The sequence below is a fragment of the Gekko japonicus genome, unplaced genomic scaffold (assembly GCF_001447785.1).
Source record: "Gekko japonicus isolate JY-2015 unplaced genomic scaffold, Gekko_japonicus_V1.1 scaffold3516, whole genome shotgun sequence".
NCBI classification, from domain to species: domain Eukaryota; kingdom Metazoa; phylum Chordata; class Lepidosauria; order Squamata; family Gekkonidae; genus Gekko; species Gekko japonicus.
The window spans coordinates 66,925-82,941 of NW_015163716.1; the positions used below are offsets into that span (position 1 = coordinate 66,925).

The following is a 16,017-nucleotide window of genomic DNA, read 5'->3' on the forward strand; positions in this document are numbered from 1 at the left end:
CCGGCATGACTAAACACCAAGGCGCACGGAACGCTGTTACCTTCCCACCGAAGTGGTACCTATCTATCTACTTGGAATTTCTTGCTTTCGAACTGCTAGGTTGGCAGGAGCTGGAACTAGAGATGGGAGCTCACTCCATCATGCAGCACCTGGGTCTCGAACTGCTAAACTACTGACCTTCCACAGCCTGCAGTTCAGCGTCTTAACCACTTGAGCCACCGCAGCTCCACTTCAAAGTGCTGTACAAACAGCTAAAGGACTGGTTCATTCCTCACAGAGCAAGAGAGCCTTGAGTGACAGGCTGCTCAAAGCAATCTGATTGGTTAGCATCAGCTGAGCAGAGAAAGTCTTGAGAGAGCTGCATGCAGTCCATCACACTGACCAAGAAGAAAGCTTCAGGAGAGGTATATTATCTCCTGAAATATTTAAACAAAATCCTGAATGGTAGGCACCAATCCTTGTTGAAATTATTTACATGTATTAATATGAAAGGAAATTTCAGCCCAAACTGGACCTCTAAAGCTTTAGTGTCAATTTATTAAAAAGGCAATAATAGTGATCATCAATACTATAGACCTAGAATTTTGTTAACTGTGGCTTATAAGTTCTATTGATATTATTTATTGTATGAATGGGAGGTTTGGGAGGAAACTAAGTGTAATGTATCCAGTTCGGACCACGTGGCTGGCTTGGGCTCCACGCGGTCAAGCGCAACCGTTGAGCTTCGCTCCAGGAAAAAATGAACTAAGCGGATCCAAGGGCTAGGTTATCGGCTGAGAGCCTATGGAACTCTCGGCCACTGTAAATAACCTATTGCAGTGTGGGGAGGTGTTCTGGGTGGTGGTTTCATGGGGAATATAAGCCGGCCTGCGAGCCGGCTAAAGTTGTCTTGTTCCTCACTAAATAAAGTACGTTAGCTGAAATCACTCGTCTGTCTGTGTACTTTTCACTAAGAAACTGTTATTAATTAGGAATCAGCAGGTTTCTACAAGGAGAGAAGTACTAATACATCAGCATTTTGTACTAAATCATTCGCTTCAGTACGCAGCAGTTTTGCAGGGTCTAGTTGCCTTTTCTTCCAGTGTGCTTCAGCATCAAGGGGGAAATAGGGTGGCTGTGGAAATCTCCATTTTGGCTTCCCGTTTTTTGGTGAGTAGATATTTTTGGGTCCCCCCCCCTTTTATGCTGTTTGGTTGTACTGAGTCCTGAACTAAATAAGAAGAGGCAGATTGCACGGAAAAGAATAACAAACATAACTAAATTTAAAAATCAGTCTCAACTGTAGGTTCCATTTAACCATAACTTTTGATAGCCAGGTGCTGAGATAGCTGGTGAAAGACTGTGTCCTCCATGATGAAGAAGGGTTGGCCATCTACCGCAATCATCTCACTGATGAAGTGAGTTAATGCTTCCTGGGCTCTCCATGTACCCTTAGTGGGACTGACCTTTTAGAGGGTGGCCTTCCTTGATATCCCACCCATAGGTTGTACACATGCGCTGAGAAAACCGGCAGCTTGCCCTACCCCTCCTTAGAATTATTATCTTAAAAGCTCGAAAAGAATGTAATTGGTCTGCCTTCAAGGATAACTAAAAGAAGAAATTGATGTATGAACTTCTGGAGAACACAGGAATTCCTCTTTGAGATTTCAGAGGGTAAGATAGCAATTATTTATTATTATTGTAAGGAGCCAACGCCCAGGCCAAACTCACAGCTCTTATTAGACTCACTGGACGATAGTGAGAGTAATGGCCAAGACTATAAAAGAACTTTCTGAGCAACTGTCTGCATTCCAAAATATTGTGACAACTTCTCAGGAACCGATAAAAGCTGAAATTAGGACAGTAAAAGAGGCCGTTACAGAGTTGGCAGCCGAGCTTAAAGAAACAAAGCAGACGGCAAACGCTGTTAATGAGCTGGCTACAAAAAACAAACAGAAGATAGAACAGCTAACTAGCCAGCTTACTGACCTATCAGACCGGAACAGAAGAGCAAACCTCATCTTTGTAGGGATTTAGGAAGAGATAAACAATAAGCTTCTAGAAGGAAGAGCCCCACAAGACATTATTAGGAAGAACTTCTTGACAGAGCAGTTCCTCCGTAGAACAGGCTTCCTCGGGGAGTGGTGGATTCTCCTCCTTTGGAGGTTTTCGAACAGATGCTAGATGGCCATCTGACGGTAGTGCTGATTCTGTGAACTTAGGCAGATCATAGGAGGGAGGGCAGGAAGGGTTGCCTCAGTGCTTAGTTCTTGTGGCCCTTTCTTACATGCCCAGGGAAATGCTGATCAGAACTTTGGGGTCAGGAAGCAATTTTTCACCAGGCCAGTTTGACTGGAGATCCTGGAGGTTTTTGCCATCTTCTGGGCAATCAGACTTGCCTTCAGGCTTGCCCATGAAAGGAAAAAAAAAACCTTTATTTCCGGGGGGGGGGAGAGTGTGGTCATGGAAGACGAAGAGAGCCAAGCACAAAGGCAAAGGATGACCCCTGAGTGGATGGAAAAAGCAATGAGCACTCTGATGCCTTCTGAAAATGCAAGGAAGTAAAAGGCTGGGGCAATTTTTTCCTCAGGGAAGAGAAATGGAAAGGTACCAGTTGCTGCAAGCACATCAGAAGAGCAATGACAGCACTTATGCCTTCCTATGGCGATATAGATATGTTATCACATAGAGGTATGTTCCTCTTGTTCATTCTGCACTGTATTATGAGGCTTATCACGTATGAGAAATACATGAAACAAAGACTGTGGGAAGGGTTCCGAGTTTTCGGTCCTCAAGGTGACAAACATAACCAAGGATGAGTATATGTTATGTTAAGTGTACAGACAGTATATTTGGTGTAAGTAGGGTTGCCAGCTCTGAGTCGAGAAATTCCTGGAGATTTGGGGGGGTGTGGAGCCTTGGGAGGATGGCGTTTGGTAAAGGGAGGGACCTCAGCAGGATATTATTTATTTATTTATTTATTTCATTTTATATACCGCTCACCCCCTGCGAGCTCCGAGCGGTTTACATATTTCATTAATGTCAATCCTAACCTAGGGCCACATACATACATACAAGGGGAGAGTGACTAGCCTACCCAGGCACCCTGTAGCACGTCGTTTGTTGTCTGTGGGAGCTCGTTCGACGACGTCCTCCTGGTGCTGGTCTTTGATCTTTGCGACTTCCTGGCCTTTGCGACTTCTTCGGGCTTGGACCGAGCACACGTCCGTGCATGCACGCTGCGGCCTCTGTCCAGTAGGCTCAGGCCTGCTGCATCACCCCGCCTCCATGATTTGCCGGCCCAGCCTCCTCTCACTCGCATCGCCTCGCCAGCCACCACCATGTTTTCTCCGCCGCCGCCACTCCACTGCCGCCGCTCACCGCTACACCACAAGGGACGGGTGCCCCCCCACTCTAAGAGCAGGTACCCATTTGTCTAGTTGCCCTTTAACGGGCTTTCGAGATGCTGGGTGGGCGGGAGCTGGGACAAAGGGCCGGGAGCTCACTCCGGAGATTGCCAGAGATTCTATGTTCCAAAGGTGGCATTTTCTCCGAGGGAACTGATTTCTCCAGTCTGGGAATGAATGGTAATTGCAGGAGATCTCCATAACCCACCTAAAGGTTGACAACCCAGGGTTTAAGATAGTCAAGCTGAGAACTTCTCCATGGCTGCAGTCACATGAGCAGTTCATGCTGATATAGCTGTGTTACCTTTGTGGATTTAAAGAGCACGATCAGACATGCCCCATGTCGTTTGCCCCCTGTTTTGCCTCACTTTGGAAGCAGAGTAACCAGGCACCAGGGGAAGTCTAGTATTAAGGGATACCAGCGCTTCCACTCCTCATTTGCAGTTATCTGAACTCCCCTCTTGCGAAGTCAAGCTGTTGGGGAACTCTGAAACTTCCCTTCCATTTCCATCTCCTTTTTTTTTTTTGATCAGGGAGTGATGTTCGCATAACTGCATAATCGCCCCTGGCATTGGCAATCACCTTAGCCAAGTAGTCGTTCTGGACTGGGAGTCCCTGGTGGAGTTATTTTTGAGTGAAAAAAAATCTCCCCCCAAACCCTTCTCCTGTTTCTGCATCAGAGTCTGAGAGCATCCCATGATGGACATAATGGTAAATGCACTGAAGTCAATGGGTCTACTCTCATGTAAATCTGCACTCCTCCCTGTACTCCACGGAAGAGATGTGAAGGGAAGGAGGCTGAGAGGGGCTGGAGTACTTGGCAGGAGTTTGTGCAACTGTCAAAAAGGAGCTGGAGCTTTGGATACACAGTTACACGCATGGGTGAAAGACACACACACACAAAAGAATGTCGCAACAATCTGAACAATGGGCCACGGGGCAAGCGCACAATGAAACCGGTTCAGGGTATGATGTCTGATCAAAACTTCCTGCAGCTATTTAAACCACTGCAAATAGCGGGGCAGCCATATTGCACCAGTGTGGCTGCAGCCCATGAATACAGTCACCAGCTCCATGGGTATACGTGAGCTGAACCTCAGGCCAGTTTGTCCCAACATTGTAGTTCATTGCCCTACTCTTGCATTCTCTTTTTCTGGCCAGCCAATTGGAAAGACATGTACTGAGTATTTTCCTCTACTGAACAAGTAGATGCTGTCTTCTGGAGCTGAACAACACAAAATGCAAGACCCCCGGTAAATGAAGTTCCATTTGGATTTTGAAGGGTTTCCATTTTTTGAATCCGGTAGTGTTCTCATTTGCCCACTTATGGTTGGACAGCTCCCACCAATTGCACCCATCTCCCATTGATGCTCAGCTGATTGGTGGGTGGAAAGTGAGGGCCCAGGGGCCAAAGGTCCTGAGATTTTTTTAAAAAATCAGGCTTTGTCTTACCATAGAGTTTCTAGTTATTACAAGAGCTACCCTTGCCACCACAATCGGAATGAAGAGACAGACACCGATACGGATTTAACAAGGGCCACTTTATTAATTAATTATAATCAAACAACTGGCAAGGGGCTACTAAAATGTATTGGGGAATATGACCAGTGTCAAACTCATGACCACCTTCATCTCCTTCTGGACGATGCACCTTCCCTGATCTTGAGCCACCCAATGTAGCTCTCGACCAGTGGCTTGGCATACTTAGGAGAACCCCCTGGCCCACCACCCCATAAGCCGCAAGGCCTGCTGAGATGGGCCGGCCAGATTGTTCTAAGGAAGATCACCCCTTCCTGGTCTTGAGCCGCAAAGGCCCAAAAGCCGTTCTTGGAGGACCCTTTAATTCACTTATAATAGTGCCCAGGTGTTCACCGTTTTCAACTTCCTGATCGCGCTACCCTGCCATTGCAAAGGCCAAGCCTCTGCTTAGGCCGAACTGCTGAGGCAGAGGGCGGGAGCCGAGGCTAAATAGGCTGACTCTGCCCCCTGCCTGCCACTGCGCTACTCGCAGTGCCAGTGCGCTTGTTTTCCTGCCTCACGAGGAGGCAAATCAGCTCCCTCCCGCCAGTGTAGGCTCGGCAGGAGTTAGGGCTCGCATTGTCACTTCTAGGTAGTTCTAGGAATCACTGGTAACTCTACGGTCAGAATTTACAGTAAGTAGCCAAGGCTTCTAGTAACCACTGGGAACTCTGCGGTCAGAATTTACAGTAAGTAGCCAAGGCCTTGTTTTTCGTTTTCTTCCTCCAGGAACTTTGCCTTCCCCAGCACCCCTGCCAGTTGTCTTGCACTGCCTGGCAGCCCTAGAAACAAACCTAATGTGTACTATAGAAGGTTTTATGCCATGTCTACATTCACTTCTTAAGGTCTAGTTTTCCTGGGCCCCGGTCACACGAGCAGGAAACCGGCTAATTTGCAATACAGAAGGTTAAATTCCATCTCTAGAAATTCATATGTTAAGGCCTCGTTGTCTTTATGGCTTTTCTTGTTCTTTACTACAATTCTGAGTAAGCCCAGAACAGACGTCTGCTAAGATGTAGTCAACATATTTTCTTTGGTAAAGTTGCAGAAAATCTATTCATCTGAGTAGGTAAATTACCTTCCCTATAATCATTAAACTCATCATCATTACTTCCTTTTTCTTCTTCTTCCATCCCTTGGGATTCCCAGTGATAGCAGGGAAGAGAAAAAAGCGCTCAAAGACGGTATTGCTGTTCCCTCTGTCATCCACAGCTGCAAAGAGAGACAGACCAGGGTTGTCTGTTCACTGATACTTTACACTGCACCATCCTGGCTTTGAATGAGTCTAGTGAGTGTGCCTTCCATCTCAAGATGTTCTACAGAGGAATTCTTGAAGGATAATATGAGAACACATGAATTGGTGTCTACAAGAAAGATTTTCATGGACGATGGTGCTATTTGTTGCTTCTGTGTTAGTGTTGCTGGTTCAGGTGGTGTGCAAATCTCCGTCTGTTCAACGCCCCACCAGTCAACCACTTCCTATCGTTCACAAATATTATCAATCAGGAGACCTTCTCATTGCTGGCATTGTTTCTCATTTGTTTAAGTTTTCTGATGCTGTCAAATTTGAAGAGTGTCCCTCTCCCAGTGCCTCTGATTCTCTTGTGTAAGAAGGAATTTTTTTTCATAGTATAGCTTTATCATGTTATTTGTATTGTAATGGAAGGTTTAATGTGTGCTAGGATATTCATGGACTCCCTCCCAATGAATCTTCATCATAAACTGCATGGGTTCCATTAGAAAACAAATGGTATCTCCTGCATTTTGATGCATTTTGATGCTCACATGAAAAAGAACAACAAACATTTCTAGAATTGTGGGTTGAATAGTAAATTTTTCTGTGGCATTACCAGTGGAACCTTTTCCCTGACTCAAGGATCTGTCCACCTGCAGAATACATTTTCACTGGATGAACCTCCATTGATTGTTTAACAGAACCAGAGCTTGGGTAGGGCCATGGCTCAGTGGTGGAGCATTGGCTTGGAATGCAGAAGGTTCAATCCCTGGCAACTCCAGTTGAAGAATCCAGAGGTAGGAGATGTGAAATACCTCTGCCAGAGACCTTGAAGAGCTGCTGCTGATTTGAGTAGACAATGCTAATTTTGATTGACCAAGGGCCTGATTCAGTAGAAGACACTTCACATGTCCCTGTTTCTCAAATAAAAGCTTCCTAAATTGTATAGTAGGAGCTGCGGTGGCTCAAGTGGTTAAGACGCTGAACTGCAGGCTGTGGAAGGTCGATAGTTCAGCAGTTTGAGACCCGAGTTGCCGCATGACGGAGTGAGCTCCCGTCTCTAGTTCCAGCTCCTGCCAGCCTAGCAGTTCGAAAGCAAGACATTGCTAATAGATAAATAGATACCACTTTGGTGGGAAGGTAATAGCGTTCTGTGCACCTTGGTGTTTAGTCATGCCGGCCACATGACCACGGAAATGTCCTTGGACAGCGCTGGCTCTTCGGCTTTGAAACGGAGATGAGCACCGCAACCCTAGAGTCGGACTCGACTGGCTTTCAAGCAAGGGAACCTTTACCTTTTAAATTGTATAGTACCAGTCTCTCAATTTTAACGCCCATCACAAATATTTCTGTAGCATATTGAGCGGAAGAGAGATTATACCCCCCACCACACACACCGGAATAAGACTGCAATAAACATTTGAAACTCTAATTGCCAATGAGCATGTTTTCTATCAAATAGGTTTCCAAGCCATTCCACTGTCAAACTAATATTCTAAGATGTCAGAAGCCATCTGTGAGAGCCCTCATAGTTACCAGGCCTCAGAGTTATAGAATTTGTTTCCCTTCAGTTTATTTAGTAAAGTGATGTTGCACTGAAATGCATTCAATGTAATCTTCCAAAGTGAACTTGCTGTGATGCAGCTTATCACTCTCATTGCAGAGTATTCACTCAGCTTTACCAGAACCTCCTGGCTTTGGTGTTTGCTGTCAAGGAGATCAATGAAAACCCTCAGCTCTTACCCAATGTCACTCTGGGTATCCACACCTATAATAACTATATTAGCCGAAGCTATACCTATCACGCTGCAATGGAACTTCTCTCCACTAAGGGAAGGTTCATTCCTAACTACAAGTGTGACAACCAGAACAACTTGGTAGCAGTTTTGGGGGGACCAAAGTCCAATGTCTGTCTCTACATGGCACACATTCTGTGCATTTACAAGACTCCGCAGGTAAAATGGCCTCCTGGGTCATGGCATGTTAACAACAAATTCACAGTGCCTTTTCTTTCAGGAGTGGTTTTCCATTAAAGCTTTCTGAGATTCTCATAACCTCATTGAAATTTTTACGATGTGTTAAGTATTGTTAGACCTTCAAAGCAACGAATCCTTTAAAGGCAGATAGAGTTGCTAGTTAAGGGAAACTGTGCTGTGCTTCTTGCCCTGATCTGGGTGACTCAGGCTAGTCAGATCTTAGAAGCAAAGAAGGTTTGGCCCCAGTTTGTACTTGGATGGGAGATGACTAGGAAATCCAGGGTTACTACACAGAGGCAGACAGTGTCAAACCACCTCTCTGTTTCTCTCTCGCCTTGGAAATGCTATGGGGTCACCCCAAGTTGGCTACAACTTGATGGCACTTTTCCACCACCACCACGAGCACTTCTAGATTTCTTTCCCCTTATTTCATATTTCTTTATATGCATAACTTTGTTTGTGAGAAACTGCTCAGTCTTCATATTTGTCTTTATCTTATCTGGGGGGGAAATTCCATTGGGGGAAGAAAAGAAATACAAGATTGAATGTTCTATATAATATATAATAATATATAATATACTTTATTGTCATTGTACATAGTACAACGAAATTAAGGTGCAATCATTCGGTGATCTACAAGCATACTCATATACACTCACACAACCATACTCATATACACTCACACAACCATTAGGGTTCACATTGCAACTTAACCACCAATGTCAACAAAACCACCAAATGTTCTGATGTTCTGGTTCTCAGATAACATTGTTCCTAATCTCTTACAGCGTAATAAGCTGTTTTGAACTGAGCAGTGTTTCCAAGGATCGGTGTGGGTATGTGTCCACTCTTCAGAGTAAGAGAGCCCAGATTCAAGTGGACTTGACTAAGCCACAAGGTTTCATCTAAGAGTGTTTCTAGACATTCATTGCTTGAGAATGGAGACCACAGAGCTTTCCTTCTCCGCTGTTTTGGGCCAGACGCAAAACCTTCTACTGAGAATTATGCTGACTAGATGCCAGTTCTTCCTGTTCCCACCGGAAACTAGTTGTTCAGGGTCCAGATACAATTATGATAACATTATCAATATGTGTTCTAATTCCTTAGGAAAGCCATTTTTTCTTGGCTTCTCAACTGTAAACTGGAGATATGGATCTCCTTACATTACCTTTGTAAGGGTTACTGTGATATGTGAAAAGTTCTGAACACTTAATTTATTTTTATTTCCTTCAATTTATATACCACTCACCCCCTGAGGGCTCTGAGCAGTTTACATGTTCAGTAATACCAATCCTTACCTAGGGCCACATACATACAATGCGGAGAGTGACTAGCCTAACAGGCACCCTCTAGCGAGTCTTCGTGTTGTTATCTGCGGGAGATCTTTTTCCTGGTCCGGCGATGACGTCCTTCTGGCGCAGGTCTTCCTTTGGTCGTTGCGATTCCTTTGGGTCTGGGCCAAGCGCACGTCCGCGTGTACTCGCTGCCGGCCTCTGTCCGATAGGCTAGATTATGTACATGCTACCTACATTCCATTGTCATAGGCAATTTATGGTGATCCCAGCAAAGGCCTTTCAAGGCATGTGAGAAGCAGAGAGAGTTTGCCAGTGATTTCATCTGCAGAGTCATCCTTGGTGGTCTCCCATCCAAATACTGACCCTGCTTAGCTTCTGAGACCTGATGAGATTGGGCTATATGAAGCTGTCTTCCATCCTTATTTTCACGCTAAGGATTATTAATAAAAAATACTAAGGTGTATAGGCAAATGGTGCGTTCTGGATATTGGTAGGAAGCGTTAAAAATTGTCCATGTATATCATATGAAGCTGCCCTGAGCCTACTTTGAAAAGGAGGGCAGGGTATAAATCAAATAAATAAATAAATTCTTAACACTAGCATCAACCTGGGGATTATTTTATTTTTGAAATAGCACTCCACTGTCCCCTTTATTTCCTTTAGCTCCTCTATGGCTCTGCTCCAGTTTTGAACAACAAAAAAGAAGCCATTTTCCTCTACAAGATGTTCCCCAGTTGGGCCAATGAGAACATTGGGATTATGAAATTACTGCTGTATTTCAGATGGATATGGGTTGGGGTGATCTACGTGGATAATGAACATGGCCAGCAATTTGCACAGAAGGTGCTTCCTGTCTTTTCTGAGCGTGGTGTCTGCTTTGATTTCGTAACAAATTTTCCAGCAGTGACTTTCTCTAGTTATTTTCCTGAAATGGTAGAAGGAAACAATGACTTAACAAAACTTGTCATGGGAAGCACAGCCAAAGCAGTGGTGGTACATGGTGAAATTCAAACCATAATAGTTTTGCGAATCATGCTGAGGGTCGCAGAATTTAAAGAGATACCCATGAGGACAAAAGCCAAAGTCTGGATTCTGACAGCACAGATGGATTTCACATCAACTGAACTTCAAAGAAGCTGGGACTTAGACTTCATCCATGGTGCTTTATCCTTTGCCATTCATTCTAGGGAAGTCGTAGGATTTGGGCAGTTTCTTCGGGAAAGAGACCCTGCCTCTGAAAAAGAAGATGGCTTTATTGGGGACTTCTGGAAACAGGCTTTTGGTTGTTCACTCCCCAGTATCACAAAAGCCATAACCGATGAACCAGTCTGCACTGGGGAGGAGAAGCTGGAGAGTCTTCCTGGGTCTGTCTTTGAAATGAGCATGACCGGCCACAGCTACAGCATCTACACAGCTGTCTATGTGGTGGCACATGCAGTACATGCCATGTATTCGTCCATGCTCAAACACAGAGCACTGGCAGATGGAGGGAGAAATCAGCTGCTGAGACAACAGCGATGGCAGGTAATGCTTAGGAGAGAATTACTAAATGCAGGGGTGCTCACCAGAATTGGTTAGATAGTCAGATGAACAAGAGACCCCAGATTCTAAAATGCACCTATGGCTCAAAAGCAGATGTTCTAGTACTTAAAAATCTATTACTCAACGTTTCAGTGCTGACATTTCACATTTCGGGAAGGAACAGGATTACATTTACTGTTTATTAACTCCAGCAAAGGTTGAGATCCTGTGGCATGTACTAGTTCAAGTGGGGGACTCTGATCTGGGAGACACAGGTTTGCAGCCCCACTCTCGTATGGAAGCTTGCTTGGTGACTTTGGGGCAGTCCCTTTCTCAGCCTAACCCGCCTCACAGGATTATGGTGAGCAGTGTTCCCTCTAAGCTGAGTTAGTGTGAGCTAGCTCACAGTTTTTTAGCCTCCGGCTCACACATTTTTGTCCTAGCTCACGAAGGAGGGCTCCACCCCCCATCCATAGGCCAATTGGCCTGACTCCCGCATGCGGGAGAAGGGGCCCCAGGCCATTAGAGCCAAAGCTGGGAATCGAAAGAGATCCCACGGTTACATGATGCCCAGACACTACAATCCACAAGGTCAGTGATAATGAAGGACTACAGAAGCAAAGAAGGAATGCAGCAGCGGCTGGTACACAGGTCAAGCAAATGAACCCCAGTCCATAAACATCATGGCAGCATAGCTGACAGGCAGCCACTCACTCTCAGCATAAACCACCTCACAGGGTTGTTGTGAGGGGGAAATTGTTCCATCAGGGTCCGTATCATCTACTCAGAACAGCAGTGGCTCTCCAGGTTCTCAGGCAGAAGACTTTCTCATCACCTCCTACCAGATCTTTTTAACTGAAAGTGCTGGGGATTGAACCTGAGACCCTCTACATTCCAAGTAGATGCTCCACCACTGAGAAATCTCATTTCCTTCCACTTCCTAACCTATCCTTTCCCAACCATCACTCACCATTCCCTCCACCAGCATTCCCTCTCTTCCTTTGAAACCCGAACTTTTCAGAAATCATGTACTACCTCATTTGGCCAGTTTCTATATAAGTTCCACAACAGGTCTTAATGGACACAGTTAAAATACTTTTCTTTTTTTTATAACAAATCTAGTTCCATGAATTTTTGAAACGAGTCTCATTCAACAGTAGTGCTGGGGACCTGGTTTCCTTTGATGAAAATGTGGAGATAGCAGTTGGATTTGATATCATCAACTGGGTCACGTTTCCTAACAAGTCCTTTCTTAGAGCTAAAGTTGGAAGGATGGACCCCAAAGCTCCCAAAGACAAAGTGTTCACCATTCATGAAGATGGAATCATTTGGCCGCACATGTTTAACCAGGTGGGCTCTGTATGCTTTTCAGGGTATATCATTTTATGGAATATCATTTTAGTTTCCGGGTTTTCCTTTCATGGTTTCTAGTTCAAATTCTGGAGCAGTTCTGCCTTGGTGTTCTGCCAATAAGATAAGTCGCATCCCGTTCTGATAATATTTTTCAATTTGAAATCATAACATTGCGCTATTTTGAACATATATTGCCTTAAACTATTTACTTATTGTATGTAAATGGTTATTTTCCTGGGAGTAAGTCATACTGCAAACAGTGGGACTTAATTTTAACTTAAGTAAGTAGGATTTGTAAGCCTCATGGTGCCCTGATCTTGTTGGTCCATGCTAGCCCAATGTCATCAGCTCTTGGGAGCTAAGTGGAGTCAGTCCCTGGTTATTCCTTGTTTGAAAGACCACCAAAGAAGTCTAGAGTTGCTACTCAGAGACAGGCAATAGCAAATCACCCGTGAACATGTAGTGTCTTGACAACCTTACAGGATCTCCATAGGTAAGTTGTGACTTGATGGCACTTTCCACCTTGTGGTGGCAGTTATGTTCCGTTGAGAATGCTATAATATATGGAACTCTGTCTTCTACTGAAAGTTATTGAACTATCCCATTGCATATCAACTGGTCTCCAAAAGACAGGCTGTCACACCATGCTGGTGGCAACCTGATACTTACATGCATGATTGACCAGTGAAAGGCAAAGTCCTGAAAAAAATATTTTTTTAAAAAAAACACATTTCCCTCTTTCATTTATGGAAAGGTGCAGCCCCTTTCTCTGTGCAATGACCGATGCCTTTCAGGCTACAGTAAGAGAAAGAAGGAAGAGAAGCCGTTTTGCTGCTATGATTGCCTTCCATGTCCAGAAGGGAAGATTTCAAACCTGGAGGGTAAGGATGGGATTCACCAAGCTTATTCAATATTCTTTTTACTTCTCCTAACACCAGATCTGAATCAACAGTTTTAATGCTGGATTTTTTGGGGAGGCCCTCGAATGAAACATGACACAGGTTTATGGGTTAAACAGGGAAGCAACAGCACAACTCAGATAACACGTGAAAGCACAGGTTGGGTCCGGCTTGCAAGGCAGGTGCTTTCTAACAGGGCAAAACCACCCCACCTCAGAGCCAGGTCTGGAATCCTTCTGAACCATTCTCCTCTTGGTCTGCATGGTAGTGCGTAGAGGGAATGGAGGGGCATAGTCCCACCCATGACTGCTATGTCTTCCCATTGTATGTCCTCTCCAACCTTGAAGGGGCCCTCACTGAGTCACCCAGATTGCCAAGCTGATAGGGGACCAGTTTGAGGGACCCCCATCCCCACAATATCTTGGGGTTCTTATCAACTTTAAATCCTTTCAACCCGTGCTTTTCTCACCTTCCCAGTTAGGACGTAACCAGCTTTACCAGGCCTATTTAAACCTCACCCCTTCCAGCCATGTGGAGCAGGCAAAAAAGGCCCCTCGGTCGGCCGATTTGAGAGAGGGCCCCCAAAATCCCAGCTAAGCCCTGAAACCAGTGACTAGAAAATCCTATATGGTCTCTGAAGCGGGAGGAAGGGAAGGTGGGGAGCTTGCGCAGCACTGAAGTATGGAGGGAGGCGGCTGATGCCAAGCCTGGCCACTGTGCCAGGCTCCCCATTGGCTGGCATACCCGTGTTGAGCCTTAATTGGCTCACCCCACCCTTGTGGATCATCCTGTGGAGGTGGGGGTGGGCACACACCAGTTCACACTGCACTTATCAGGCACCAGTCTTCTGATAGTTAAAGCTTTCAATCTTTATTGCTTTTTTAATTTTAGGTTTAGAAGAGTGTAGCTGCAGAATAATTTTTGTTTGTATTACAATGAGCAGATTAGCTATGAGACCTGATTTCCTTTTTGTTTCCAGTAGGGGTGGGGGTTGCAGATCTGATATAACCAGCTGTTAGAACCTCTGGTGTAAGTGTGATTTTGTGTGCTGCATATGTAATCGAACAGATGATTGGATGGAAATGAATAAAATTATGAAATGCTTGGATAAGATGGAAGACATGTTCAATTATGAGGTTTAGTTTACCAAGGACAGAAGTCTTATATGAACTGTGTTGTTCCTGTATCATTCATTAGCATGGCTTAAGAAAACTGAACTCACATAATTGTATGAGTGTTTCCCTGGAGCAGATGATGCTGAGGAACAGAGTAATGGCAATAGAGCTGTTACGCCATCTTGTGAAATAACATCCAGAGCACTTTATTTATTAATTAACTGTTTATAATGTTATCTATACTGTGATGATTTTAAATGATTTTACATATGTTTTATATTGGCGTATGCCCTTGTAAGCCACCCTGAGCCCATGTAGCGGGGAGGGCAGGGTATAAATTGAATAAAATAAATAAATAAATAATAAATTCATGCAAAGTTGAGGTCTCCATTTAGCAGCCCTACACACCCCATAGTAATACAGATTAACGCAGGACACTGCATGAAGGTCTTAAATGTGTCTATATCCACATTTATTTTTCAGATACCAGTGACTGTTTTCGATGCCCAGAAGATCAATATCCAAATACTAATCAGGACTTATGCCTGCAAAAACGTATAAGTTTCCTGTCTTATGAAGAACCTTTGGGGATCAGTTTGGCCAGTTCTGCACTTTCCTTCTCTTTTATGACAGCTTCGGTGCTCGGTATCTTCATTAAAAACCAGGACACTCCCATAGTCAAAGCCAACAACCGGAATCTCTCCTACATTCTCCTCGTCTCCCTCCTGCTCTCCTTCCTTTGTGCATTGCTTTTCATTGGCCGACCTGAGAAGGTGTCATGTCTCCTTAGACAAATTACTTTTGGCATAATCTTCTCAGTTGCTGTTTCTTGTGTGCTGGCCAAGACCATCATTGTGGTTCTAGCTTTCATAGCCACCAAACCAGTGTCCAGGATAAGAAACTGGGTGGGGAAACAACTGGCCTACTCCATTGTTCTTTCTTGCTCTTTTATTCAAACCACTATTTGTACAGTTTGGTTAATAACTTCTCCTCCATTCCCAGATTTTGACAAGCACTCAATGACTGAAGAAATGATTCTGAAGTGTAACGAAGGGTCAGTGGCCATGTTTTACTGTGTCTTGGGCTACCTGGGCTTCCTGGCCACTGTGAGCTTCACTGTCGCTTTCTTAGGCAGGAAGTTACCTGATAGTTTTAACGAAGCCAAATTCATCACCTTCAGTATGCTGGTCTTTTGCAATGTTTGGTTGACCTTTGTCCCTACCTATTTGAGCACGAAGGGAAAATACACGGTGGCCGTGGAGATCTTCTCTATCTTAGCTTCCAGTGCGGGGTTGCTGGGTTGCATATTTTTTCCTAAATTTTATATTATTGTTGTGAGGCCTGAACTTAACATCAAGGGTCAAATTACAAAAAGGCTGAATGAAAGAATTTAAAAGTCCACAACAGTACTCTAAATTCAGACTTACTAAATGAAAATGAATAAATATGACACAAATACTTTAACCCTTTGTTTTCATTAGGTTGTAATAATGTGGAAATCTAGCTGAACTGAGATGAGTGTGTTCTACTGTGCTATTTCTGTCCTTGGTCAAGTGTCAGCAGTGAAGCACAATGGAGAAAGGGCAGCAGAAAGGCAGGGTTCTGCCACCCTGCACCTCTAGCTGCAGACCTCTTCTTCCCAGCTACTATTTGTTACCAGTGAGCCCAAAGGGCAGTCTTCCATCTTGCCTCAGTTAGGACCACCCAAAATTACTTTTGA

At 44.5% G+C, this 16,017-nt stretch overlaps 1 protein-coding gene across 1 annotated transcript; it reads left to right on the top strand.

Annotated features, from left to right (window-relative positions):
* Window positions 1–6,292: 6,292 nt before the first annotated feature.
* Window positions 6,293–15,691, top strand: LOC107107545 (vomeronasal type-2 receptor 26-like). The gene is made up of 6 exons (XM_015407855.1): window positions 6,293–6,510; window positions 7,916–8,093; window positions 10,073–10,933; window positions 12,053–12,280; window positions 13,038–13,164; window positions 14,781–15,691. The coding sequence occupies exons 1-6, from the start codon at window positions 6,293–6,295 to the stop codon at window positions 15,689–15,691; spliced, it is 2,523 nt and encodes an 840-aa protein (XP_015263341.1).
* Window positions 15,692–16,017: the final 326 nt, after the last annotated feature.

Excerpts from the sequence above, each read along its gene's own strand:
- LOC107107545 (XM_015407855.1), top strand. The coding sequence starts at position 6,293 with ATGGTGCTATTTGTTGCTTCTGTGTTAGTGTTGCTGGTTCAGGTGGTG. Across the intron at positions 6,511-7,915 it reads AGTGCCTCTGATTCTCTTGT|CTATATTAGCCGAAGCTATA; the intron begins GTAAGAAGGAAT and ends CACCTATAATAA. Across the intron at positions 13,165-14,780 it reads GAAGATTTCAAACCTGGAGG|ATACCAGTGACTGTTTTCGA; the intron begins GTAAGGATGGGA and ends TTTATTTTTCAG.